The 27517-nt window shown below is 52.9% G+C and overlaps 1 protein-coding gene across 4 annotated transcripts in view; it reads left to right on the top strand.

Moving 5' to 3' along the window:
- CLPB (ClpB family mitochondrial disaggregase) overlaps positions 1-27517 on the top strand; it is a 105886-nt gene that overhangs the window by 11152 nt on the left and 67217 nt on the right. For all 4 annotated transcript variants that reach the window (XM_074572206.1, XM_074572207.1, XM_074572209.1 and 1 more), the window contains 2 exons: positions 8778-8864; positions 23049-23152. In XM_074572206.1, coding sequence (XP_074428307.1) covers positions 8778-8864; positions 23049-23152 — 191 coding nt within the window. The remainder of the gene's footprint in view (positions 1-8777; positions 8865-23048; positions 23153-27517) is intronic.

The raw sequence follows: 27517 nt of genomic DNA, 5'->3' as shown, positions 1-27517 counted from the left end.
CCCGCAGCTGGCTCTGCCCTCTCCAGGCTGATTTTTTAGGTGGAGGGGTTGCAGAAAGAGCTAAATCAAGCTCGATCGCCCCAAACGGTGATCTTTCCTTTTTGGTCAAGCAGCCGAGCATTGCTCCTCTTGTCGTCTCTGACTCATCGCTGCGCTGCCTCCTCCCAGGCTGTGTCTGTCTCTTCTCCCTTGTTCTGTGAGCAAGAGCAAGAATTCCCTTCTGCAGCAAGGTGGGATTTCATAGAATCACAGGATGGTTTGGGTGGGAAGGGACCTTAAAGCTCACCCAGTACCACCCCCTGCCCTGGGCAGGGACACCTCCCACCAGCCCAGCTTGCTCCAAGCCCCGGCCAACCTGGCCTTGAACCCCTCCAGGGATGGGGCAGCCACAGCTTCTCTGGGCAACCTGGGCCAGGGGCTCACCGCCCTCACAGCCAAGAATTTCTGCCCGAGATCTCACCTTTAGGGACTGGAAGGGGCTCTAAGGTCTCAGCCTGGGCTGGTTACACCTAATAAATGGTCCTGATCCTGATGGCAGGAACATCCTGCTCTGCCCAGTCTGGGAAAGGTGGTCCCGACCCATTACCAGCCTTCCTGTCCCTGAAGGGGCTCTGGGGCCTCAGCACAGGAGACACACGGAGCTGTTGGAGTGGGGCCAGAGGAGGCCCCGGAGATGATCCAAGGGCTGGAGCCCCTCTGCTGGGAGGACAGGCTGAGAGAGTTGGGGTTGTTCAGCCTGGAGAAGGCTCCGCGGAGACCTTGGAGCCCCTTCCAGTCCCTCAAGGGGCTCCAGGAAAGCTGGGGAGGGACTCTGGATGAGGGAGGGGAGCCATGGGACGAGGGGGAAGGGGTTTCCACTGCAAGAGGGGAGATTGAGCTGAGATCTCGGGCAGAAATTCTTGGCTGTGAGGGCGGTGAGCCCCTGGCCCAGGTTCCCAGAGAAGCTGTGGCTGCCCCATCCCTGGAGGGGTTCAAGGCCAGGTTGGCCGGGGCTTGGAGCAAGCTGGGCTGGTGGGAGGTGTCCCTGCCCAGGGCAGGGGGTGGCACTGGGTGGGCTTTCAGGTCCCTTCCCACCCAAACCATTCTGTGATTCCATGATAAGACAAGGCTGCTCTTCTAGAAGGGTGGATGTGCTGGAAACCAAAGCTGCTCTTCTGAAAGAGTGCGAGCCCTTTCTGCTCTGGGGCACGTGTGAAGTGTCAGGACCTGGCCAGTCCTCCCAGCTAGACCAGGGCAGTATTTGTCCTTGTCTTTCACAACTTTTATATCTTTTTATGTTCAAATGGTTAGGAGGAGCAGAGTTAAGCTGCCAGGGCCACAGCAGATACGTGGAGATGAGTCTGTGTCTTGGTAAAACCGTTTGTGCTCCTCTTGGACGCAGCATTTGTCTCCCTCTTGGTCCTCTCCAGTGCAGGGGCTTTGCTTGGGTGGCAGCAGCACCTTCCCCTCTCAAGGGTTCATTAAAGAATTCAGAAACTCCATGGGAAATCACAAACTAGGCCAAAAAAAAATCCTTCTGTAGTGACTCAGGCGTCGTTTACCAGCTTGGAACAGCACCCTCCTCAGTCCAGGGATGGATTTTTGAAAGTGCTGTGTCTGAAACAAGCCCAGATTGGAGCTGAACGTACTTGGGAGCCTCCTGGAGCTCAGCCCCCATGGTGGCTCTGTGCTCTCCGGACCCAGCAGCCCCATTTGTGCCCCCCTGGGGAACAAACGGGCAGTTCCCGTGTCCTTGTGCTGCCCACACCGCTGACCTGAGCCCTGGGCAGAAACCAGGCTGGGAAACCGTCGGACGATGGGGAGGAACCATGCGGAGGGTGTGAGCCGTTCCAGGAGCTGCTACCCACCGGGGCATCTTCCTCTCTCGCAATTATCAGCTCTGGGAACGTCGGGGATGGGGCCTTACGCTCAAGGGTAGGGTAAATGTAGGGCTCATGTCAGCGGCTATCGAAGCGTGACCACCTCTAGCCACCAGCCAGACCTGCACCTTATCTTCTGTCCTAAACAGCAGTGAAACCTCTTCAGCTGCGGCAGCGAGCGAGGGCTGGCGACAGGATTGGGAGATTATTTATAATTACATTTATTTCCGTTGCTACGTGCCTTTTATTATGCTGTCTGTTCGCCCTCACCGGGCCTGTGTTTGTTAGTAGGTATCTGAGTTAATGGGCACCTGGGTTTTTTAGGATAAACAGATGTTTTTCCTTTAAACGTCCCCTTTAATCTTTTTTCCTGGCGCGCGGAGCGAGGTATATGGTACTTGGTTGCAGTGGAAGTTTTTGACTGGTTATTGAGTTTGATTTGGCACGTGGCCTCGGGGGCTCGGAGCGGATACGGCAACCCAGGTTCCTTCATGTCGGTTCTGAGATGTCAGAGGAGGTTTGTGCGGGCTGTGCTTTATAGCTCAGAAACAGGAGGGGACACCCTTTTCCAGGCAGCGCCGGCAGAGCGGAGCAGGTTCCCCAAACGGGGCGGCAGGGCATGGGGAGAAAAAGACGGGGAATAAAGCAGTGATTTCTGTCGCTGCTCCATTTCTCACTGGTTTCGCAGCAGCGTTTTGCTTTAACGCTTCCTCCGTGGTGACCTTCTTTCGTGCTGCTTCTTGTGTTTTGTCCTCCTGCTGGTGTTTGCACACTGAGTCATAAGACAAAACTCTCTGCCGTCGGCGGCCGGCCGGCCGCAGGAGACAGAACATCCCATGCCTCTTTCCAAAACAGCTTTAAACCCTTGGCTCTGCCCGAACCCCTCGCTCTGGAAGCAGACGCCGACTCTTCTGGCGCGGCTGGATGCGCATGGTAGTTCTGTGCGCACGCAATACATCTGGTAACCATCACGGAGTTAATTCCGATTAACAGAGGTGTTTATCGCGAGTGCGGGACAGCTTCTGCGTGAGGGAGACGCTGAGCAGGTTGCCCAGAGAGGTGGGAGATGCCCCATCCCTGGAGGTGTCCAAGGCCAGGTTGGACGGGGCTCTGAGCAACCTGGTCTAGTTGAAGATGTCCCGGCTCATGGCAGGGGGTGGCACTGGATGGTCTTTAAGGTCCCTTCCCACCCAAACCCTTCTATGATTGTAAGATCAAAGGCTTTTCAGCAGCTCGCCGCGTTCTCCCGAGCGGGCAGATCCCTTCCCTGGCCTCTAACGGGGATTGTGCTTTCATGTTGGGAGATATTGTTGGGTTTGGATGTTTTTCTTCCCTCCCTCTTCTGCAAAGTGGAGGGCACGGCCGAGGGTGTCCCCCGCCCCGGCGGTTAAACAGTGACATATTGGGGCTGGGGTGGGGGAGATGTTGAAGTGGCCGAGAGAAACAGAAGCTATTGTTGTCGCAAAAGTTCAAGTTTCCAGCTTCCTCTTCCTCCAGCTGTCGGGAGGAGCGCTGGGCACGCTGCCGGCGCTGAGCACAAACTCAAACATGCCCTCTGGGCTCGGCTGGGAGCGCGGTGTCACCGAGGCAGTCACCCAGAACCCCACCGGAGGGGTGAATAGGAGGCACATCTGTCCGGGGGCGGCGGGGGGAGAAGCAACTCCTCGCCGCAGTCCGCTTTGGGCTCTTTTTCTCTCTTTTTCTCCCAAGCGCTGAAGCTTTGGGAGCTGTCATCTGGAGGTGAAATAGGACGGACGCACAAAGCCGGGCTCCTCCGGTAGATTCCAGCGCAAGCGGGGATGTTCTGCTGGCCGAGCCCTGAGTGCTCCGGAGCCATGGCTCCTTCCCAGAGGAGTTCTTCAGTTCTGCACAGGGAACGCTGCCCTCGGAGCCGGGGGGTCTGCGGGGAGAAGGGTGGGACCCATCGCCACTCGCTCGCGGGCTCTGTTAGAAAATCTGTTCACACAAAATAATGTGGGGAAGCGGCTGAGCCTTCTGCCCTAAAACCCTAAAAAAACCAAACGAACCCAAAGTGTTTCCGAAATCCTTAAAACTTTATTTATGTTTTTTACACAGAAAGGGTTGTCAAGCATTGGAAGAGGCTGCCCAGGGCAGTGGTGGAGTCGCCATCCCTGGAGGGATTTAAAAGCCGGGCAGACGTGGTGCTGAGGGACATGGGGTAGTGGTGGCTTTGTCAGTGTTGGGTTGATGGTTGGACTCGATGATCTGAAAGGTCCCTTCCAACCTCAACAATTCTGTGATTCTGTGAAAACACACCCACACCCCCAAACAGAAGAAGCCCCCGCTCTTCCTCAGGGCTCTCCTGACTGGGTCTGGGTGGCACCGCTGCAGCCCAGCACCAGTTCATCTCTCGAGAAACACTGAAACTGGTGCTAATAGAGCTATAGATGCACGAGAAACTCCTTGGGAGGTAGGAGCGCGTGTCCTGGATCTTCTTTGGTTAAAACGTGGATAAACATCCTAAACATTGATCAGAGGATTTTATTTAATTAAAAACAACAAAAAAAAAGTACTCCCTGCTGGTAAATACATTTGGCTGTCTGGGATCCGAGCAGTGGTCGTCGCTTTATCGATTGGCGTATCATTAAATCAGGCAGGGAAAAAATTAATGATGGGCTGGAAGACCCTGAACATAAAGTTCAGTTGTCTAGAAAATCTGTTAAGTTGCTGAGCATCTTGCAATGATTTAAAAAAAAAAAAAAAAAAAAAAAAAAAGACAAAAAACCCAACAAAACCCCAGCTCCTAAATGAAATGTCAATGCGTATTATGGTAGATGATGCGATGCTAGTAATTCTCTCACCGGGCTGGGGCATGTGGCCTTCCAGATGCTTGCGATTATCTGGATTCCTGAATGGAAAACTACTTGATGAATTCTAATATCCGAGCTCCGAGCCTGTAATCGAATCCCGCAGCAGAGGCTCCGGCCTCCTTCCTGCTGGATGCACTATGTTATAACAGGTTTGGCTGCCGGGCTGGGGTCCGATTTCATTATTTTTTTAATCTAAGAATGAAGATAATTCATTGTTCAACGTACGTGGTTGAACAATGTACATCTTCCAGTACGTCTACGGAGAAAAAAAGCCTTCCGGTGAGTTAAAGTGTCGTTTTTATTGGCTCCAAAGTGCTTTAAGTGAAGGTTGCCGTCCCGTCCTGTCTCGGACGAGGAGGTGCTTGAGTGTCGAGCTGCGGTTCCCATTCGTGAGAAAACAAATGTTAAAATTCACGACACATGGAATTAAGTCCAAGCTTTTGCAGGAGAGGTGGGTGGAAGGCGACCAGGACGCTCTGTTCGCACTTCTCCCGTTAAATCAAGTGCAAACGCGACTGATACTTTGTGAATGACATTAATTACCCCCTGTTAAAGATGTAGGTGTTGGGCTGTGAGGTTTTAGCCATCGGGAATGAAGGGGTTCGGCTGCTTATTCCCTGCTTAGCCAATGCTTTGGCTTCTTTGGAGGCTTCCCCTGCCTCTCCGGGCTTCCCTGCCAGCCTCCCTCCCCGCTGCAGCAAAATTTTCCTTTAATTTGCTGGATTTTAGGTGGCTTTTAGCCTGTCACATTGACACGCTGTAGAACAGGGCGGAGGTGCAGTGACTGCCTTCAAAGCACTTTCGAATGGCCGTGTAAATAAGGTGAAATTCAGAAATAACTCGTAGGCATCTCCCCACGCCACTGGAAGCGAAGCGTGGACGGTGACGGGGCGTCGCGACGGCCGAGGAAGCGTTTTTCCAAGCGCCGGGGGTGGGTCGGGGCCGGGGGGACGGGAAGGTCTCAGGGTAGGTTTGTGCCGTCTCTGAGGGAGCTGGGCTGGAGCTGGTCCCTGCGGTGGCAGTACGTGAAGCGAGGCGGGGGGGTGTGTGTTTCACCTGGAGGAGCATTTTCCGTGCCCGGGCAGGCTGTGACGCACATGGTGGCACAGATGGAGCCGCGGTGTGGATTTCTCCTGCCGGCAGCATCCCTCCAGGCCAGCGCAGGCAAGCGCTGTGACCAGTGGTGGCCCTGGATCTGCGTCAGACGTGCTGATCTCTGCTGGGAGTGCAAACCCCCTCCCTGCGCGTCGCTGCCGCGGGAGCTGATCCCTGCAGATAGCAATCTGTCACCTCTCCATCCGGGCTCGTCCTGCGTTACGGGGACAAGCGAGCTCTGTGGCTGCTCATGGATATTTCCCCTTTAACAATATGCTGGGCGGGAGTGCTCTTCATGCTGCAGAGCTGACAGCACGCTCGGATCGTTTGCGTTCGGTGGTTTGGTGCTGGAAGAGGGAGAAAGCGTAAGGATTTACGCTGGGAGAGTTGGGGGTTTCCAGCCTGAAGAAGAGAAGGCTCCGCGGAGACCTTGGAGCCCCTTCCAGTCCCTCAAGGGGCTCCAGGAAAGCTGGGGAGGGACTCTGGATGAGGGAGGGGAGCCATGGGACGCGGGGGAAGGGGTTTCCACTGCAAGAGGGGAGACTGAGCTGAGATCTTGGGCAGAAATTCTTGGCTGTGAGGGCGGTGAGCCCCTGGCCCAGGTTGCCCAGAGAAGCTGTGGCTGCCCCATCCCTGGAGGGGTTCAAGGCCAGGTTGGCCGGGGCTTGGAGCAAGCTGGGCTGGTGGGAGGTGTCTCTGCCCAGGGCAGGGGGTGGCACTGGGTGGCCTTTAAGGTCCCTTCCCACCCAAACCGTTCTGTGATTCCTTGACTCTCCTGGGGGGAGCCAGGGCTGGTGCTGTGCAGCACGGCAGACTGTGCTTTGCTGGACCATTTGGTGCTGCAGGAGCTGCCACCTGCCCGGAGTTAGGGATGTGCAGATCTGTGTGCATGGATCTGGCAAGGATTCTGCATGAAAATTTGTTCCTCTGCTACCGTGTAGTATCACGTATCAAACTTTTTTGGAGCAAGGTCTTATTGTTTACCAGCCAAATAGCTCATTATTATTGTTAAACTTGTAATGCTGGTAAAGAGAATATAAATCTTCTGTTGGTGCTGTGGATCATTTACAGAGGTCGTGGCCTCCTGAACCGCAGCTGGGAGCTGTGAATAAAGGCAGGCAGTTATTCTTTCATTTTTTTACCTGTTGGATCTCAGTCCCAGCACCTGATGAGCAGTTCGGAGCAGCCGGTAGCAGGGTTCCGGCACTGGCTACCCATCCTGTCAGCTGGGGGTGGTCCACTTGCCCACCCATACCCGCTCCCCCCATCTCACACCTCATAGAATCATAGAATGTGTTGGGTTGGAAGGGACCTTTAAATGCCATCTAGTCCCACTCCCCTGCAGTGAGCAGGGACATCTTCAACTAGATCAGGTTGCTCAGAGCCTCATGAAGCCCGGCCTTGAATGTCTCCAGGGATGGGGCCTCCACCACCTCTCTGGGCAACCTGGGCCAGTGTCTCACCACCCTCAGTGTAAAGAACTTCTTCCTAATGTCTGATCTAAACCTGCCCTGCTCTAGTTTAAAGCCATTGCCCCTCGTCCTGTCGCTCCATGCCCTTGCAAACAGCCCCTCCCCATCCTTCCTGTAGGCCCCCTTCAGGGACTGGAAGGCCACTATAAGGTCTCCGCGGAGCCTTGTCTTCTCCAGGCTGAACACCCCCAACTCTCTCAGCCTGTCCTCACAGCAGAGGGGCTCCAGCCCTTGGATCATCTCCGGGGCCTCCTCTGGCCCTGCTCCAACAGGTCCATGTCCTTCTTATGCTGAGGGCTCCTCCTCCTGAAACAGAAGAGATATCCCACGTGCTTCTGTCTGGAGCTTGCCTGAAGTCATCTGCCTGCTGTCCCTCGCGCCCCACAGCCTAACAGGGCGAGACCTTCAGCGGGAGGGGGATATGGATCATTTTAGGCATCTAATTCAGATGATGGGGCTTTGAGCAACCTGGTCTAGTGGGAGGTGTCCCTGCCCAGGGCAGGGGGTTGGAACTAGATGATCTTTAAGGTCCCTTCCAAAACCGAAACCATTCGGCAATTCTATGACAATTACTTGGGTGGTTTCTCAGATCAGTGGGGAGAACTGGGTTCAGCTGTGTTCAAGACGTGAGCCAATGCTTAGGCATTTGGTACTGCCGGTTGGAAATAACTTTAGGATTGTATATTTAGAATTGTAGAATTGTCCAGGTCGGAAGGGACCTTTCAGATCCAACCCAAACCATTCTGTGATTCCATGATCCCATGGTTGGCCATGAAAGAGAGAAGGGTTGGGCAAGTTTGTCCCTATCAAGTATCAGTGTTCTAAGGCGCTGCTTGGAATCTGGTGCTCAGAGTAATCGTGTGGCTGCTGCAGGACCAGAGGATGCAGAAAGGGTAGAGAAGCCTCCTGGTGCTTTACAGTCTGAGGAATATAAAAGCCAGCAGAAGCCACGCGGGAGCAAAGTTGCAAAGAGATGTCACGGAGGGATGAGGGAAACAGCGCAAAGGCTGAGAAAATCTTGCAGAAAAACCACCAAGGGCAGTTTGACGCCTCGTATTTTTTGGGTTTGTCTCGTTTGTTCTCGTGTCGTGCAAGAAAACTGCAAAACATCTGTTGACGTGGGCTTTGGAGATCTGCTGGGCTTTTTCTGAAAGCCTGATGGCTCCGTTGCAGCCTGAAGATCCGAACCTGCCATCAGGCTGGAGGTCCATCAGCTTCGCTCTCCATCATGCTGGTTCTTCGGGTGTTAGACTGCAATAGAAGAAAGAAATAAAAAAATACAGAAATGAAACTGGTTGGCCTTGCACCATTTGAAAGGACTGTGCGTGTCCTACCAGTTCCTGAACCTACCAGTTCCTTTCAGTTTGCTAGCCATGGAGGAACGGGGTTGAATCAGCTTTTCACACTGGGTCTCCTAGGCTGCCCGTGAAGCGAAATATTCCCCTTTCCGTCATGAGTTCCTCTCTGCTCGGGATGATTCCTCTGCGTTTTCTTCCTCAACGTGTCTCTCTCCTGCCCAGGTTGTTGCTGGAAGGTGCAGACGTCAACGCCAGGCACAAGCTGGGCTGGACCGCTCTCATGGTGGCCGCCATCAGCAGAAACTCCAGGTAGGTTTGTCTGGGCGTTCGCCGTCGCATGGTGGGTAAGTCCCTTCCCACCTTTTGGCAGAGTCCTACTGAGCTCCCCGCCGCAGGGTTTCCGGAAAATTTGGGCTGGTTTGGGTTGCGTTGTTGAGCTAAACCCAAAGGGATATTTTCACTCTTCCTTTGCCCGCGTGCGAGAGGTGGAGGTGGGTGCTCTGCAATCCCGAAGAGGTGAGTGGATTTTGGTCTCTGGTGAGTCCGTAACCTTGGGATGTCCTTGGGGTTAGGCGATATAACACCCCACCGTCAGAAATAGCTGCCGCCAGAGCTGCCGTGTCCCTCCTGGCTTGTGGGGCCGTTGCTGGGTCTTTCATGCAAGGCCTTTATGAAGCAAAAAGGCTGAATGCTGTGCCCTCCCTCTTTAGTTCCCATGCTGGTCGCCGTGGCTTCTTGTAACCTTTTAAAGACACTCTTTAAATATATTCAGTCTACAACTAAATTCAATTAGGTTTTTTTTTTATTATTTAAGGAAAAAAAAAAAAAAGAGGAAAAGAAATCCAATTTTGGAAAGCGGGGGACAGACGGGAGAATGAGCTTTGATGTTACAACCTCTCAGGGCTGCTTTACTTAGTCACAAGTTCATAAGCAAAAAAGCCTAATTACTTGGGAAAACACAGGATTAAAGCGGCGCACAAAGGCTGAATATCCGCTCTCGGGCGACACGATGCGAATCCGTGTGCCGAGTTCGTGTGTGGTGCAAACTTTGATGTGTGCTATGACAAGCTGGAAGCCCTGACCTCCTCGGGGAGCTCCTTCAGATGGGCACAGAGGCGAGGGTTTGGGTCTGTTTGTTTAACTTTGATGTCCGAGCAGCAACGGGCCCCGTTGTTTGCCCGGCCACGGAGGGACGGGCTCCGGAGCCTCCCACCTTTGCCGACGGACAATGGCCAGCAATGGAGTGTGACGACTGTTGACCATTCCAAGTGACTGGTGGAGCAGAACAGGGCTTCCAGAGTTGCAAAGGGCTAAGAGGAGACGGGGAGAAAGGCTGTTCATGGTACAATAATTGCCTAAAATCAGGCCTGAAATCAGGTAGAAATGCTAATGAAAACATCTTGGTGGGTGAAGGCGTTCAGCACCCAGGCTGCCCCCTCGTTAGAGGCTGGCAGAGCGCTAACGACGGCGTGTCTTATTTGGCAAAACCAAACGCTTTTTTTGGCTGCGTTGGGCCAATTGTGTTTATTTTTCCCACATTTGGGATGGATCCTGGCTTTTAACTGAAAATTCAGAAGTCCTTGAATACCTGCAGCTTGGTAGGACGTGTCTCCAGCGATAAGATGACCTTTAGAGGTCCTTTCCAACCCAACACATTCGATGATTTAGTGGAAGAGTAATTGCATACCTCATGGAGGCAAAGAGAAATGCAACACGGACTTAATCCTTACACCCGAGTGGTGTAACAGCTCTGTTGGCAGCGCTGGGGTTGTGCCTGGCGTGGGTTTGGCCCCCCATTTTTGGCTTTGTCGCGCCCGGGGAGGTGTATTGAGCTGGAAGACAAGACGTGGAACGTATGAAATTCCCTACAAATCGTTTGCTTGTGGACGTGGCCCGCAGGGCGAGCTTTTTAACCCAAACCCGGCAGAGCTGCCTTGTGCGTGCGGTGGAAGCGGCAGAGCCTGCAGGGTTTTGCCTGCAGAATTTTAAATGTTTATTAGCTTTTCCCTCCCCAAATGCTTGCTGGTTTTCTGTATCTTGCAATCCTTTTACGTACATTAGGGAGGAACCAAATAACGACTTGCTCTTTGCAGCAGGATGCAGGATTATGTATATATATATGTTTTTTTTTTTTTTTTTAACGGTGTGCTCCCTCTGTAAAGAGCGATGATTTAAAACGGGTTTATCCAGGCACAGCGGCTGATTCGGTGGATTATAAGTTGTTATGACTTGGGTTCGGAGCCCATCAGTCAAGCGGCGGTGGCTCAGGGATGCAGCTCGGGCTCTGCACCGGCCGTTACCTTGCAACGGGAACGGGGTCGTTCCGTGCTCTTTAACCTGCCGCCTCGGTCACCGCTTCTGCTCTGAAGGTCGTTGATACCCACACAAGTTCCCCGGCTTTAGGGGGCTGTGACGCTGGTAGCCGCAATGGGAGTTTTCAGCCTAAAACCGCTGAGAAAAAGTAAATTGCCGTCTTTCCAAAGTCGTTTTTCAGAGTTGAACTGTTTTATTTCCCCCCCCCCTCCCCGCTCAAGTCTCAGCTGCACTGGTGGAGGTTTCGGTGACCTGTCCTTTAGCCTTGTAATGTCTCCCAATTTTCACAGCCCTCACTCTTCCAATTAGACAGCCACAGTCCATATGTTTAATTGAATTTCGGAGGCACTGCGTTAATGATGTTTGTCAGTTGCCATCAGCTACAAGATAAAATCCCATGTGCCGGCAGGGAAGCTTGGGGTCTGTTTTTCCTTTTTACGACAAAATAGTGATCATCCTCTTCCTCTTGAAAATGTCCCTTATCCAAAACGTGGCCAGGCATTAAGGATTGTTCTGGTACATTCCTGCTAAGGGGTTTCACAGGGGAGAGGGGTGCGTGGTCACGCTGCAGCAGAGCCTTTCCCGGGGGCTCCCAAAAGCTCCTAATCCCGGTGGATTCAGCCTCACAGCACCCTGTGAGCTGGGAGAGGCACTGGCGCTTCCAGCAGCTCCAGGACCAGGCAGGGGTTTGTCTCCCATCGCCCCTGCTCCAAGGGATGCCTCTCCTGCAAGCCCGGAGTGCTTCTGCTCCCAGCTGGAATCTCCCCCTGCAGAGCATCCCGCTCTCACATGCAGATGCACAAGGTGCAGCGTGGTTGCAGCTTAGGTTTGGCACCTCAAAGAATCATGGAATGGTTTGGGTGGGAAGGGACCTTAAAGATCATCAAATCCAATCCCCTTGCCCTGGGCAGGGACACCTCCCACCAGCCCAGCTTGCTCCAAGCCCCGGCCAACCTGGCCTCGAACCCCTCCAGGGATGGGGCAGCCACAGCTTCTCTGGGCAACCTGGGCCAGGGGCTCACCGCCCTCACAGCCAAGAATTTCTGCCCGAGATCTCAGCTCAGTCTCCCCTCTTGCAGTGGAAACCCCTTCCCCCTCGTCCCATGGCTCCCCTCCCTCATCCAGAGTCCCTCCCCAGCTTTCCTGGAGCCCCTTGAGGGACTGGAAGGGGCTCCAAGGTCTCCGTGGAGCCTTCTCTTCTCCAGGCTGAACCCCGACAACTCTCTCAGCCCGTCCCCCCAGCATTGGGGCTCCAGCCCTCCCAGCATCTCCGGGGCCTCCTCTGGCCCCGCTGCAACAGCTCCGTGTCTCTCCTGTGCTGAGGCCCCAGAGCTGGAGGCAGCACTGCAGGGGGGTCTCCCCCGAGCGGAGCAGAGGGGCAGAATCCCCCCCTCGCCCTGCTGCCCACGCTGCTGGGGATGCAGCCCAGGCTACGGGGGTGTTTCTGGGCTGCCAGCGCACGGTGCTGGCTCATGGCCGGCTTTCCCCCCCACCCCCAGCATCCCCAAGCCCTTCTCTCAGGGCTGCTCTCCATCCCTCCATCCCCCAATGTGCTGGCACCGGAGGTTGTTCCCACCCGGGTGCAGGACCCTACACTCGGCCTGGTTGAACCCCATGAGGTCTGAACTCCCTCTCAGCCCAGAGTAGTTTGGGATCTATTGGAGAGGGTCTGGGCTACTGGGACACCCAGGATCCTCTCTGGTCTCTGCCCAGCACCTTGGAGGGGTTATTTCTGTTTTTCTGGTGTCCCTTACGCTCTGTGTCCGTCTGCGCTCTCTCTTGCACTACACACCCCCGGGGCCCCGGCACGTCCAGCCCCAAACACTGCTGAGGTGACAGCTCTAAAAGTAAAGGGAAGTGGCCAAACACTTCGGTCTGGAGTCTAATTTTGGTGTTTGTATTTTATAAACACTTCATTAAGGCAATTTAGATGATATACAAATATTGTTGAAAGAATTGTGTTCCTTCTCTTCATTCTTTTAATTAGCTTATTGTTTCAGACCCTTCCTGAAGTGTGGATAGTTTCATTTATGGTTCTTTTTTTCATGCAAAAAGGAGCCCAGCTACAAATCCCTGGGATAAAACAGGTTGTAACAGGGTTGTGGGCTGAAGACAGATCAGCTGTGACCGCGTTTGCACCAGCAAAGGAAGCGTTTGTGCTGTAATTCCCACTGCTGGGGGGATTTACCATAGGTTTAACATCGCCGATAGGGCGGTGATCCCGGTTTTAGTTTGAGCATAACAAGGTATAACTCTGGCTTTATGTATCCTGCACGTACACCCCCCCCCTCCACCTTCCTTTCCATTTACGTTTCTCAGCCGGAGTGACTCCCGCTTAGTTTTATTTTCAGCCTTTGTAAAACCCCGTCGCTCTTCTGGATTTCCAGACCTATTTTGAAGTGGTTTCTTAATTCTCCTGGAAAGACATCACTTTTAAAAGGGAGGATTTATAGTCTATGCAAAAAACACTGCTAGGGGCTGCTTTCTCTTGGCTGCACCTGCTAGCTTTGCACATTTAACATATTTATAGCAATTAAGCTTTAATTAAATGCTTACTGGGAGCTTTGTGGCTTTTGTGCCTTTGTTAAAATAAGCAACAAAACAATCATAAATCAAAACCCAAAGCAGTGAGGACCGTAGTGTAAGCGTCTCATGCATTTGTAGCGGAGTGATCTTTTCTGCTACTCTGGTTTTCATTGTTTCGGCAGAAATAAAGCAGCAGAGAAATATTGGATCATCCTCTTCGCCCCTTATGACGCGCAGAGCTGGTTGTGCGGAAGGGGAATCACAGAATTGTCCAGGTTGGAAGGGACCTTTCAGATCATCGAGTCCAACCATCAACCCAACACTGACAAACCCACCACTACCCCATGTCCCTCAGCACCGCGTCTGTCCAGCTTGTAAATCCCTCCAGGAACGGTGACTCCACCATTGCCCTGGGCAGCCTCTTCCAATGCTTGACAACCCTTTTGGTGAAGACATTTTTCCTAATATCCATCTTAAACCTCCCGTGGTGCAACTTGAGGCCGTTTCCTCTTGTCCCGTCAAGAGGCTAAAGCCCCTGATGAAACAAGAATGCCTATGGCTGGGAGATGCTTATGCCATGGGCTGGATGCTGAGGGTCGTGGTGGACGTGGCAGTGCTAGTTTGACAGTTGGACTTGATGATCATAGAATAGAATCATAGAATGTGTTGGGTTGGAAGGGCCCTTTAAAGGCCATCTAGTCCCACCTCCCTGCAGTGAACAGGGACATCTTCAACTAGATCAGGTTGCTCAGAGCCTCATGAAGCCTGGCCTTGAATGTCTCCAGGGATGGGGCCTCCACCACCTCTCTAGGCAGCTTGTTCTTAAAGATCTTTTCTAACTTAAACGATTCTTTGATTCAGCTGTTCCCAACAGCATCTCCTCTCCTCCATTTTCATTTTGCATCTTTGCCTTCTTGCACACCCTTTCTCCTTCTCCCTCCATCTTCAGCTCTGGATCTCTTTGCCTTCCCTCACCTTTGCTCCTCAACACCTTCCTGCAGGGAATGCCTGATGACAAGTGACTCCTTCCTGTGCCTCGGCTCTCCTTTTCCCTCTCTGCCTGTCTGTGTAGATGGGAAGAGCGGCGGGTTGGAGGCTCTCACGTAGAACCAGAACTGGCGGTGCTTGTCCCAGCGTGGTCCGGTCCCTTCCCTTGCCCTCCTCCTCCTCCCGCAGCCTGCCCTCCTCCGTCCGCCCGTCCCTCCGTAAGGAGAGGACTTGTGCCTCTTCCCCGCATACGTACAGTTTGTGCATTGAAGGTGCTGTATAGATGTTTTATCTCGGTAATAAAAGTACATCACGCATAGAAATATTCTAGTGGGGAGGTTCTGAGGCTTACAGTGAAGGGTGACCGATCTGGAGCTGGTTTCTGTCTATGGGCAATGACATGATTAACTGGCGCAGTCTTGTTACCTATATTAGGTACATACATCTGGTCCCTGTGATGTTTTTTCACGCCTTTCACTTCAGGCAACTCATTCAGAGCTGTCTGCAGCGGAGCTGGAGAAATATCTGGATGCTTTTGGAAGCACATATGGCCCATAGTGCTGCTTGTCAAAGAGCTGAGGAGTCGAACAGGGTTTTCGGCACCTTTTTTTGAGGGCTCGGTCCTAAAAACTGGGGCGTTGTCTTTTAACTGCTCCCCTTCTGGGTGTCTGTGAGGGACAGTGTCCACTTGCCAGTTCCTGCATTGTACTTGCCCACCTGAGGGTGGGCCAGCGGTGACTGTTCCCCAGGCTGCTCCTCGCTGCCTCGGCAGTGTCCCCATCGGAGACCTCTGTGATCGAGGTCCTCTCTTTGCAGGGACGCCCAGCACCCGATGGCCTGTGGGTCAGGTGCAGTGAGATATTTCCAGCTGAGCAGGTCACAGAATCCTAGAATCCAGACTGGCCGGGGTTGGCAGGGACCTCTGGAGACCCTCCAGTCCAACCCCCTGCCAGAGCAGGGTCACCCGGAGCAGGTTGCACAGGAACGCGTCCAGGTGGGGTTTGGAATATCTCCAGAAAAGGAGACTCCAGGAGGTCACTGTACCTCTCCAAGCCACAGAAACCACCTCTGGGCACATCTTCTTACCACCAAACACAAGTAGCAAGAGTTCTTTTAACTCTTTAACTCTTTAACGCCGATGGCCAGGGACACGCGGCAGCGGTGCTGTACCTTCACCACGTCTCTGGAGCACGATTCATGTGGGTCACACTCTCAAGAGAAAACCGCTGCGAACAATGTAACAATTATCACCCTTCAAGATTTTTTTTTCTTTTTGGATTCTGTAATCTCTCCTTTTATCCCTTTTTTTTGGGAGGAGGGTCATTTTCACCTGGGACAGGCTGCCCAGGGCAGTGGTGGAGTTGCCATCCCTGGAGGGATTTAAAAGCCGGGCAGACGTGGTGCTGAGGGACATGGGGTAGTGGTGGGTTTGTCAGTGTTGGGTTGATGGTTGGACTCCATGATCTTAGAGGTCTTTTCCAACCTCGACCATTCTATGATTCTAATAAAAAACCGCTGCGGAGCGGGGAATGCTGAGGCTGCCCCACTTTCTGTGCCACAGGTAGGCGTAAAACTATTCCTGGGAAGGCATGCATCCACCTTTAGACCTCATCCGAGAAAAATAAGGAGAGAACAGGAGCTGGAGTGTAAATAGCAGCTCCCCCGCGGCCCTCCTGCCCCCACTGCCTTTCACAGAGTTAAGATATAACCACACAAGGGATCTTCTTTGTGTCCAGAGCTCGGGGCAGCCGCATATCAAAAGGCGTCGAGGCTTTCGCATTGTGCTGATAACTCACGGTCATGGCGATCACTGGACTTCTTGGTTCACCAACTCCAGCTGCCGGCGCATGGGTCCAGGCACAGCGTCTCTCCCGATGCGGCCCCAGTCACGTCCAGCCACCTCGCCATTGATTTCCCCACCCCCTGTGTTGTATGTATGTATTTATTTATTTAACAATATGTTGGCCCGGCCATTAAAAGCAGAAAGCGTTTTCTCCGATCGATTGAACTGCCCGGCGAACTTCAGTTAAGCGTTGCCCTCTGAGTCATCACCAGGGTCAATTTAGATTTATATTCGCGCTGATGAATAGGCTCTGCCTCTAATCTAATGAAAACTTGATCAGCAAATTAAAACTGGGCTTGTTGAGGCTGCTGAGCGCAGGTGAGTTATGGAGGGAAGCTCTGCCTTCCTGGACCAGCTCAGCCTGTCCTTGGCGTCCCTCTCCCTCCAGGTAACCTGGTGTGGGGTGTTTTGCCCCAACACCTGCCAGCAAGAGGAGGAAAACAGGAGGTATATGGGCCAGAGACCCTCCATTTAACCCCCACCTCATTTAATAACTCATAGCTGAGCTGATGCCAAAGAGAAAGATGCCTTCTGCCTTCTCTAGAACCTTCACCAGAGCGTCCTCCATTGACCTCCTGTGGCCAGCAGGTGGAGGGAGGTCATCCTCATGCTCTGCTCGGCCCTGGGGAGGCCACAGCTGGAGCACTGGGTCCAGTTCTGGGCTCCCCAGTTCCAGAAGGACAGGGAACTGCTGGAGAGGGTGCAGTAAAGGGCTGCCAAGATGCTGAGGGGACTGGAACACCTCTCTGATGAAGAAAGGCTGAGGGACTTGGGTTTTTTAGTCTGCAAAAAAGACGTCTGAGGGGGGATCTTATCAACGCTTAGAAATACTGAAAGGGGGGGTGTCAGGAGGATGGGGCCAGGCTCTTTTCAGTGGTGCCCAGCAACAGGACAAGAGGTAACGGGCACAAACTTGAGCATAGGAAGTTCCACCTAAACATGAGGAGGAACTTCTTTCCTGTGAGGGTGGCAGAGCCCTGGCACAGGCTGCCCAGAGAGGTGGTGGAGTCTCCATCTCTGGAGACATTCCAAACCCACCTGGACGTGTTCCTGTGCCACCTGCTGTGGGTGACCCTGCTCTGGCAGGGGGTTGGACTGGATGGTCTCCAGAGGTCCCTTCCAACCCTACCATTCTGTGATTCTGTGATTCTGTGACCCCTACAACCACCTCATGAACTGGGAAGTATTTTCACCTCTTCTCCCTGGGAAACCGGAGATTTTTACCCAGATTCTAGACCCTGCTTTGTGACTGCCATCTGATTTTCCAAGTCCCTTGCTTATTCCAATGACGTTCACATGCTTTACACTGATGAACGCAGCTACTCTCTATTTTGATGGCGCCGTTACCTTTCCTAAAGGCTAATTTGCTTCAATGTCCCATTACCTGCAAATTGGATAGGTGCGATCAATATTTGTGATTCCAGGAACGTCTGGCTGGTGCAGAAGTGCCCGGAGGGGACGGCACGTCCCAAAAGCGGGAGGTGAGGTTGCAAGATGGTTGGAAAAGGGAGGCTGAATGTGCAGAGTGTTGTTATTCGACCGGCGGGTCCTTCCTGTGTACAGAGCTGGATCGCAGCCCAAAATGGGCTTTGGGAACACTAGATTTTGCCAGTAAGAGATGATATCCGTGCTTATTAAACTGGAGCCTCCCAGCCATCATAAGAGCTAAGGAAATGTTTCTTATCACTGGGGGGAAATGCTGTAAAGGGTTGTTCGTAGAGCGGAGCAGATCTGAACATCGCCACCTCCCGCTTTCAATCCTAGACCACCTTGTGTCTAGCGTTGGTCGTCCTCTGGTGAACTTTTTGTGGAAGGTCATTGCCCCGTTGCTAAACTTCTCTTTGCCCAGAGAGAAACAATGAGGGTGTGTGCGGTGAATGGAGAGGACGGGGCTTCCTGGGAGTCGCTGGGAGCTCAGGAAGGTGACATCTGATGAAGTGCCTGGGAAGAACGTTCATTCCAACGTAGTCACTAAGAAGAGGGAAGGAAGATGGATGGAGTTACCAAGGAAATTACAAGTCATTGTGTGTTATCATATGACGCGTTCGATACTCATAGCTCGCCCCTGGGCTGCAAGGCTGAGGATTGAAGTCCTACACCAGGGCTTGGGATCGTTTCTCTTAAGATGAGGAAGACGCACGGACCTTAAAATATATCATAGTCTGTCAGCTAAAACGGGAGTAGAGGGATCTCTGTGGTGTTGACAGCCACGAGGACAGGGTCCAAGAAGGGTGGGTTGACCTTCTTCCAAGGACTTGAATGATCAGAAGGGCCCGGCTTTTTGGTGTAGGCACTGGAAACCCTGAGGTAAAGAATCACAGTAAGTCAGCTGCTGGGGCAGGGTAATCAAAAGCTTAATTGAGGCACTAGTGATGGCTTCTGTTCAGTAGATGTCCATCTCTAGGAGCGTGGAGGACATCAACACAGACCCCATAGGGCAATAGAGCAGTGCCTGCCCCACCACACTCCATCCTGCACCTCCTGCTTTTCACAGGCACTGCCTCTCCAACATCTCTGATGCAGTTCTCTCGCTGCCTGGGCTGACCACAGTAGCACCAAGGACTGGAGATGCGGGATATCTCCAGAGGAATCCAGCACTGGATCTTCCAGAAGAACTTGGCACAGATCAATGACCTGTGCTAGAGCTTTCCCAGATAGAAAGCCTGACTGTGGCACCTTTACTCCTCCTGTTTTGCAGCCCTGGGGAGATGGCACACCTCCCTGCCAACACTGCCAACCAGGCACCAAAAGTAGGATTGATGGGCCTCCTACCTAATGACCTGTCTAATGACCAGAGGCAGAAGAGCCTGGGCTGGTGGGCTTTGACCGTACCTGTTCTGGACAGCCATGGCTACGCACCTGGGCTTGCATTGCTTTACTTGTGGCCAGACCTGTCTCTTGCTTTCCATTTCGCTGCAGCCGTAGATGTCAGTGGTAAAGGTCTGGCCATGTCCCTTTGTGTGAGGCAACACGTTGGAGTTGTGGAGGTGAGTCTAGAGCTGGGTGTGCCGAAAAGCCCTTGCTAGAGGTGCTGAAGGACTTTTAGGGTAGGTTTTGTGCCCCGTGCCTTACTGATGGTCCTAAGGTGGTCCAGAAGGACCTACAGGCTTGTCGTGTGGCTGGGGAGGTGGCACCTCTACTAAGATGTCTTCACTGATGTGGCCTTTGGGAGCAATGCAGCAGGGCAGCATAGACATGGCTTTTCTGAACACAGAGAGGGAGATTTGTACCAGTGTCTTTTCCCTGGCAGCAAATTGTCTGTCCTGAGAGGACTGAGGGTGAGACAGGAAGGTTCTGTCCCGCTGGAGCTGTGATGAAGACCGCAGAGGATCTCACACGCTGACCCGTGCGCCAAGGCCAAAACTGCTGAACGAACTGAAAGAAAATTAGAATTATAGAACCATAGAATTGTCTGAGTTGGAAGGGACCTTTCAGATCATCGAGTCCAACCATCAACCAACCTCCCTAGCTGGAGGGATCAGGGTGGTGGAGAGTGAGCACATCTATGGTGGGAGGCTTCTTAGGCCATCACGTCCCCCGTTGCTGATGTCTGAACATAGGAGAGATGATCCCCACTCCTTAGCGCCAGTCCTAAGCCATCAGATATCTAACTCGGTCATGGCTGTGCAACTCAAACTATTCGAGAAAATCTTCAGTGTCACGTGTTTCTGACTGTGTTGAAATTGTGAAGAATCATAGTTGGTAGCTGCTGTTTGATGAGTAAGATCCAGCGCATAGAATTGTGGAATCACAGAATAGTTTGGGTGGGAAGGGACCTTAAAGGCCACCCAGTGCCACCCCCTGCCCTGGGCAGGGACACCTCCCACCAGCCCAGCTTGCTCCAAGCCCCGTCCAACCTGGCCTTGAACCCCTCCAGGGATGGGGCAGCCACAGCTTCTCTGGGCAACCTGGGCCAGGGGCTCACCGCCGTCAGCGTAAAAGATTTCATCTCAACCTAAATATTTTAGAACTAATTATTAAAAGGCAGATATTAATGAACTCTGTATGCTGACACGGGAGATGGCAGAGGGTCTCCTGGCTTCCAACCTGGTGCTTTGCTCACTAGAAGTGACTCTGTACGTGGTGAAGAGCGAACCGGTGCCGGTGAGGAGCTGGCCTCTTCCGCTGTATTCAAAGAAAAAAATATCCACCTTTTATTCCCCTAATGCATTTAGGGGGGGTAAATGGGAGAGGAGCTTCAGTGAAATTCTAGATGTGACTTGACAAGACGGAGCCTGCGGATACGTGTCAGTCAGGCTGAGTGCCCGTCGCTGTCAGCCCTTGAGCCCTGTCACCAGTGATGAACGCTAACGAACGAGTTACTGTCGACTTGTCACAGAAAGCTTGAACCCTGGGAAAAAAAAAAATAATTAAGAATTAAGTGGCTTCAAGCTGCTTTCAGGAGTGGTGAGAAATCTAATTCTTGCCTGATGATCGTTTTGGGTTTGGAAGCAGAGATGGAGGATTTCCACGCAGCCAGAACCTGCCTGGCCTGCGTGCCTGGCGCTGAGCTGGCCTGTCGCAGGAGTTGAGAACTTCACCGGTCTGTGGAGCCTGGGTGCCAGCGCGGAGGAGAGCTGTGCTACGGGATGTCCTGCCTGTGGTCAGGAGGACCTGCCTCTCCGGTGGGCCCGGCACCTGCAGTATAAAATAATGGGGAAACTCTCTACAAATTCAGAGGTTAAATCTTCCCAAAGCCTGGGCACTGCTGGGCTGGTTGCTGATCACAGAATCCCAGAATCCCAGACTGGCAGGGGTTGGAAGGGAGCTCTGGAGACCATCCAGTCTGATCCCCTGCCAGAGCAGGGTCACCCAGAGCAGGTTGGAGATGGGTTTGGGATATCTCCAGAGCAGGAGACTCCACACCTCTCTGGGCAGCCTGTGCCAGGGCTCTACCACCCTCAAAATGAACTTCTCCTTATTTTCTTCATTCCGGTTTGTGCCCGTTGCCCCTTGTCCTGTCCCCGGGCACCACTGAGAAGAGTCTGGCCCCATCCTCTTGCCCCCGGCCCTTTAGATCTTGCTGAGCATTGATGAGATCCCCTCTCGGTCTGCTCTTCTCCAGCTGAACAGCCCCAGGGCTCTCAGCCTTTCCTCAGCACAGAGATGCTCCAGCCCCTCCGCATCTCTGGAGCCTTCAGACTTCGTAGATGATCAGGCTGCCTTCGGTGGTGATCTCATATGAATCGTCTGGTTCTCAGAAACGGGGATTTGACTGAAATTCATGCAGCAGTCAAATGCTTTCCTTCCAGAATCCCATATAACTAATGCCGTTGGAATTTGTTTTTGAAATGAAGGGCACCGGAGCTGGTGACGGGTCTGGAGCACAAGTCTTGTGAGGAGCGGCTGAGGGAGCTGGGGGTGTTCAGCCTGGAGAAAAGGAGGCTGAGGGGAGACCTTCTCGCTCTCTGCAACTCCCTGAAAGGAGGGGGTGGCCAGGGGGGGTCAGGCTCTTCTCCCAAGGAACAGGCCATGGGACAAGAGGAAACGGCCTCAAGTTGCCCCAGGGGAGGTTTAGGATGGATATTAGGAGAAATTTCTTCCCCGAAAGGGTTGTCAGGCACTGGACCAGGCTGCCCAGGGCAGGGGTGGAGTCGCCATCCCTGGAGGTATTTAAAAGCCGGGCAGACATGGTGCTGAGGGACATGGGTTAGCGGTGGGTTTGTCAGTGTTGGGTTGATGGTTGGACTCGATGATCTGAAAGGTCCCTTCCGACCTGGACAGTTCTATGATTCTATGACTCCATGAAATGCTGGGGTCGGTGCTTCGTCTGGTGAGGGCAGAAGAGGCAAAGAGAGACAACCTGTCTCTCATAGCCGATGTGGATGCAAGAGATGCCTTTTTCAGGGTGGTTTCCATCAGCTGCATCAATGCAGAGGGGCCGCTGGAGTCAATGCTATAACTTTTGGGGCAGAAACCTCAGAGTGAACAGGGCTCTTCCAGCCCCTGCCCCTGCTGGATTCCGGAATGCTGCGCATGGCTTGTCATGGTAGGATGGCACCTTTACGGAAGGAGGCTTAGGTGCTGTAGTGATGGCATCCCAAAGCAGAAGCAACCACGCAACTTAATTTTGGTTCCCTTAACCTGAATCATGTTACAAGAATCTTCCTTTTTGCAGCAGCAGGGGTGGCCTTGGAGCCAAGATCTGGCTCCAACTGTGCATTTATTGTGGCTGGGGACAGTTTCCACCACTTATCAGACTTATAATGTTATGGGGACGTAATCATAGAATCACAGAATGGTTTGGGTGGGAAGGGACCTTAAAGGCCACCCAGTACCACCTCCTCCCCTGGGCAGGGACACCTCCCACCAGCCCAGCTTGCTCCAAGCCCTGTCCAACCTGGCCTTGAACCCCTCCAGGGATGGGGCAGCCACAGCTTCTCTGGGCAACCTGGGCCAGGGGCTCACCGCCCTCACAGCCAAGAATTTCTGCCCGAGATCTCAGCTCAATCTGCCCTCTTGCAGTGTGAAGCCATTCCCCCTTGTCCTATCGCTCCACATGCTCCGAGGGTGTTCTCTGCAGTTCTTCTTGGGGGGTCTACGTGTCCCTGCAGTGTCACCCCTGCCTCAAGTGCCTCCCACATTTGCTTTCACGATTTGAAAACAATTTTTCACGTTTGATTTTACTGCGCCTCCCACAGTTGGTTTCAGAATGTGCCCGTGTGGTTGTATTTGTCGAAATGTTCAGTTATGGTTGTTGGTTTAACTTCCCTTCGCTAGCTGGGAACGTTTGAGGAGGGTTTTCTGAGTCCCTTCTCAGTCCCTGCAGCACTTGGATTACTCATGTTCTACCTCTGCCTTATTTTTGTTCTCATTTCTAACAGTGTGGTGAAGATCCTGCTCGCAGCTAATGCGGATCCAAACCTTGGAGATGATTTCAGCAGCGTGTACGAGACCGCCAAGGAGAAAGGCCTCCATTCTTTGGAAGGTAAGGTTCTTTGTGTGCAGGCACCTGCATTTGCTTTTCAGATCCCAAAATTTTGTTTCCTGGCTTTGAAACGGAAATTTCACCTCGATTGGTGTTTTAGAGGTAGCTTCAGCTTTCATTGAAATGCCGAGGAACCGGTGGTCTGTGCGTGAGTGTGTGTCTGAAGATGAGAGAAAACATCGTATAGGTGTTGATGAGCAGCGATCCTTCAACGTCTTAGAGACGTTGGTTTTATATAGGCAGAACGTAACACAAAGTTGTAGACGGGCGCGTCATCCCGTTGACCCACAATGGGAGGGAGGAGAAGGGTTCAAGGCAGCGTATTCCACCAGTAGCCTTACTTTAGAACTCATAAGTAGATATGAAACGAGGAAAGACTTGGCCAATTGAAATAAAATGGAATGACATAACTGGTTGTGATTACTGCTGCTGGTTTTGGGGCAGGCGTTAATGCTGGCTTTCAACCCTTGAAGCCTTTACGTGCAAATGAGGAAATTTTGTGCAGTTTATTTCATCGTCTTTCGATTATTCTTGGCTGACTTCTCAAGTTCCAGTCTCACCCTAGCGTTACCCCCATCGCTGGGGTGTTGAGGCAGACCTGACCCCGCTAAAATGTCCCCGGCTGTTGATTTCCACATTCCAGAGGCCTCTTCCCCATCCAAGCGCCACACTGACCCACCGGCTCCGGCTCTGAGCCCCATGACAGACCATCGACCTTGTCGCAGCTGTCCCCATCACCCTGCTGGAGCTCAGCCAGCTGCTGGGACCCACGTTCCTGGGAACTGCAGTGTCCGGTGACTGCATTGGTGTGCCCTGACCTTCTACGTTGAATCATAGAATTGTAGAATTGTTTTGGTTGGAAGGGACCTTTCAGATCATCGAGTCCAACCATCAACCCAACACTGACAAACCCACCACTAACCCATGTCCCTCAGCACCACGTCTGCCCGGCTTTTAAATCCCTCCAGGGATGGCGACTCCACCACTGCCCTGGGCAGCCTCTTCCAATGCTTAACAACCTTTTCTGGGAAGACGTTTTTCCTGATATCCATCCTAAACCTCCCCTGGTGCAACTTGAGGCCGTTTCCTCTTGTCCCATGGCCTGTTCCTTGGGAGAAGAGCCCGACCCCCCCTGGCTACCCCCTCCTTTCAGGGAGTTGCAGAGAGCGAGAAGGTCTCCCCTCAGCCTCCTTTTCTCCAGGCTGAACACCCCCAGCTCCCTCAGCCGCTCCTCACAAGACTTGTGCTCCAGACCCCTCACCAGCTCCGGTGCCCTTCTCTGGACACGCTCCAGCACCTCCAAGGTCTTTTTTGTGGTGAGGGGCCCAAAACTGGACACAACACTCGAGGTGGGGCCTCACCAGTGCTGAGGACAGGTGGACCATCACTGCCCCAGTCCTGCTGGCCACACTGTTCCTGACACAGGCCTGGATGCTGTTGGCCTCCTTGGCCACACTATTGCTGACACAGGCCAGCTGAAATTAGACCTTCTCCTGGCTGCTGTAAGGAGAAAACCAGGGGAAGCCACCCCGGTTGTCCCCTGCAGAGCCTAAACCCCACGGTGACATTATCCCTCGGTCTGGCGGTGCTTTCTGCCTCACCGCCACGAGCCGAAAACTGTACGAAGCCTAAAGAAGGTGTAATATTTGAACCTCTCATAAAACACAGGTTGAGTTAGGAAGATGAATCAGCGCGGGGCCAGTTTTGACAGGGCGTTATTTTCTTTTTAAAAGCTCTCTCGTCCCTCTCCGTAACCCACCCGGTGCCATGGACCTGCTCCTCCATGGGAGGGAGAACACCCATCTATCAGAGCGCCGTAGCGCCGAACGCAAAATGGATGAAACAACATTAAAAAAATGAACAATGGAATGCCAATACATAATGCATGTAGGTAGACTTTATTTAAGACAAAGTATATCAACCAATAAAGTTAATTGTTTTTGTCTGCATTCATCCCTCCATAACGTTATATATTTTTGGGGTGAAGAAAAGATAAGGCCCCTCAGTACGAAGTTGCATTAATTCTTTGGTTGACATGTTTTATTAAAAAGAATAAATTCAGTTGCGTTTTTAAAAAGAGAGGGAGAGAGAGAGAAACTGCCTTTGTTTTTTACTCTTTTTTTTACCCATTTACATATTTCGTGTATAAATATTTTTTCATAAAAACAGCCAAATCGAGAGGGTACGCTCCACAAACACCGCGCAAAATATATTACAGACATTTATATGGATGGCAGGAAGGGAGACAGAGGGCTGAAAATTTCCAGGCACCCAGTGATTGATGGTAGACGAGGCTTCCCCTGACGCTTTATTGAGTTTCCGATGATTATCTCTCTCTGAGACATTTTTTACAGATGACGGCCGAGCTGTCACAACGGACCATGGGGGAAAAAACCCAACAATAATAACACTTTAATCTCTTTACTGCACTGCTCCCTAGTATCTCAGATTCATCTTCCCTGACGCACGCAGTTCATTATCCTGCTCCTCCCTGGGTAGGAAATGACGACAAATAAATAAATATACATACTCACCCCGTACGCTTGGAGAAAAGACCCAGGAAAGGAAAGGAGCCAGGGCATTAATTGATCTTCCTGGAGGTACTGCGGTTCATTAGCGGAGATGCTGGGCTGGGGCGGCAGCAGGTATTCATTATAGGGTTTGGCTCTTCGGAACTTTTCAAATCGTCGGGAAATCTGTCGGTAGCTCTTAGGAGGGAACGAGGAGACCACACTCGGGGGATCCAACCTCTCTGCGGCTTTGCTGGGACGAGGCACTGGGTGCTCTGAGTCCTTTTGAGTCCTCGATGGCCAAGTCCCTGAAGGTGGGCACGCTGAGATTTGGTTATACCCTCATTCACCACAGGGCTATGCTCACCTCAGGACAAGATGAAATGGCCTCAAGTTGCGCCAGGGGAGGTTTAGGATGGATATGAGGAAAAATTTTTACACCGAAAGTGTTGTCAAGCTTTGGAAGAGGCTGCCCAGGCCAGTGGTGGAGTCGCCATCCCTGGGGGGATTTAAAAGCTGGGCAGACGTGGTGCTGAGGGACATGGGTTAGTGGTGGGTTTGTCAGTGTTGGGTTGATGGTTGGACTCGATGGTCTGAAAGGTCCCTTCCAACCTCGACGATTATATGATTCTATGATTCCAGGAGCAGGATTTACCCCAACGGTTGGGCGGCATTCATGCAACGGGAGATGGGACGTTCCAATCCCCCATTGCTCAGGCTGCGTGGTGGGGCTGTGTGCTTGGGGGGATTCCTCGTCCCCCTGGGCTGGGGAGAAGGGCCATGGCCAGACCTGGCCCCAGTGCCCAGCTAAGTGAAAGCTGGGTTACTCTCCATTAGCTCTGGAATGGCTGCGACGGCCTCCCTTCCCTCAAAAATCAGATACAAGGTGCAGTGCCTGTCAAAACCCGCAGCCCTGAGCGATAGAATCGTAGAATCCTAGAATGGTTTGGACTGGAAGGGACCTTAAAGGTCACCCAGTGCCACCCCCTGCCCTGGACAGGGACACCTCCCACCAGCCCAGCTTGCTCCAAGCCCCGGCCAACCTGGCCTTGAACCCCTCCAGGGATGGGGCAGCCACAGCTTCTCTGGGCAACCTGGGCCAGGGGGTGCTGCAGACCCTTCCCACAGGGCGCTGGGCCCCTGGTGCTGGAGTCCTGCCCAGACACACGGTCTGGTCCGCTGGAGACTCCAGAATTGGGAATTTGCTGGAAAACCAAGCAATGGTGGAGCAGTGTCCTCGCCTGTCACAGTGTCCCTTCTGTCTGTCGGAGTCACCTCTGCCTCGAGTAATCACTCTGAGTACTGGGAGAGGGTTTCTCCTGGCTTGGGAGAACATTACAGAACCCCAGACTGGCAGTGATGGGAAGGGACCTCTGGAGACCCTCCAGTCCAACCCCCTGCCAGAGCAGGGTCACCCAGAGCAGGTTGCACAGGAACGCATCCAGGCGGGTTTGGAATGTCTCCAGAGATGGAGACTCCACCACCTCTCTGGGCAGCCTGTGCCAGGGCTCTGCCACCCTCAAAATGAACTTTTCTTTATTTTCTTCACTCCAGTTTGTGCCCGTTGCCCCTTGTCCCGTCCCCAGGCACCACTGAGAAGAGTCTGGCCCCATCCTCTTGCCCCCCGCCCTTTAGCTCTTGCTGAGCATTGATGAGATCCCCTCTCGGTCTGCTCTTCTCCAGGCTGAACAGCCCCAGGACTCTCAGCCTTTCCTCAGCACAGAGATGCTCCAGCCCCTCCGCATCTCCGCAGCCTCCGCTGGACTCTCTCCAGCAGTTCCCTGTCCTTCTGGAACTGGGGAGCCCAGAACTGGACCCAGTGCTCCAGCTGTGGCCTCCCCAGGGCAGAGCAGAG

This window comes from Larus michahellis, chromosome 1 (assembly GCF_964199755.1).
Source record: "Larus michahellis chromosome 1, bLarMic1.1, whole genome shotgun sequence".
Taxonomy (NCBI): Eukaryota; Metazoa; Chordata; class Aves; order Charadriiformes; family Laridae; genus Larus; species Larus michahellis.
Note: the sequence above shows the minus strand (reverse complement) of the source record. Positions and strands in the feature narration are given on the sequence as shown.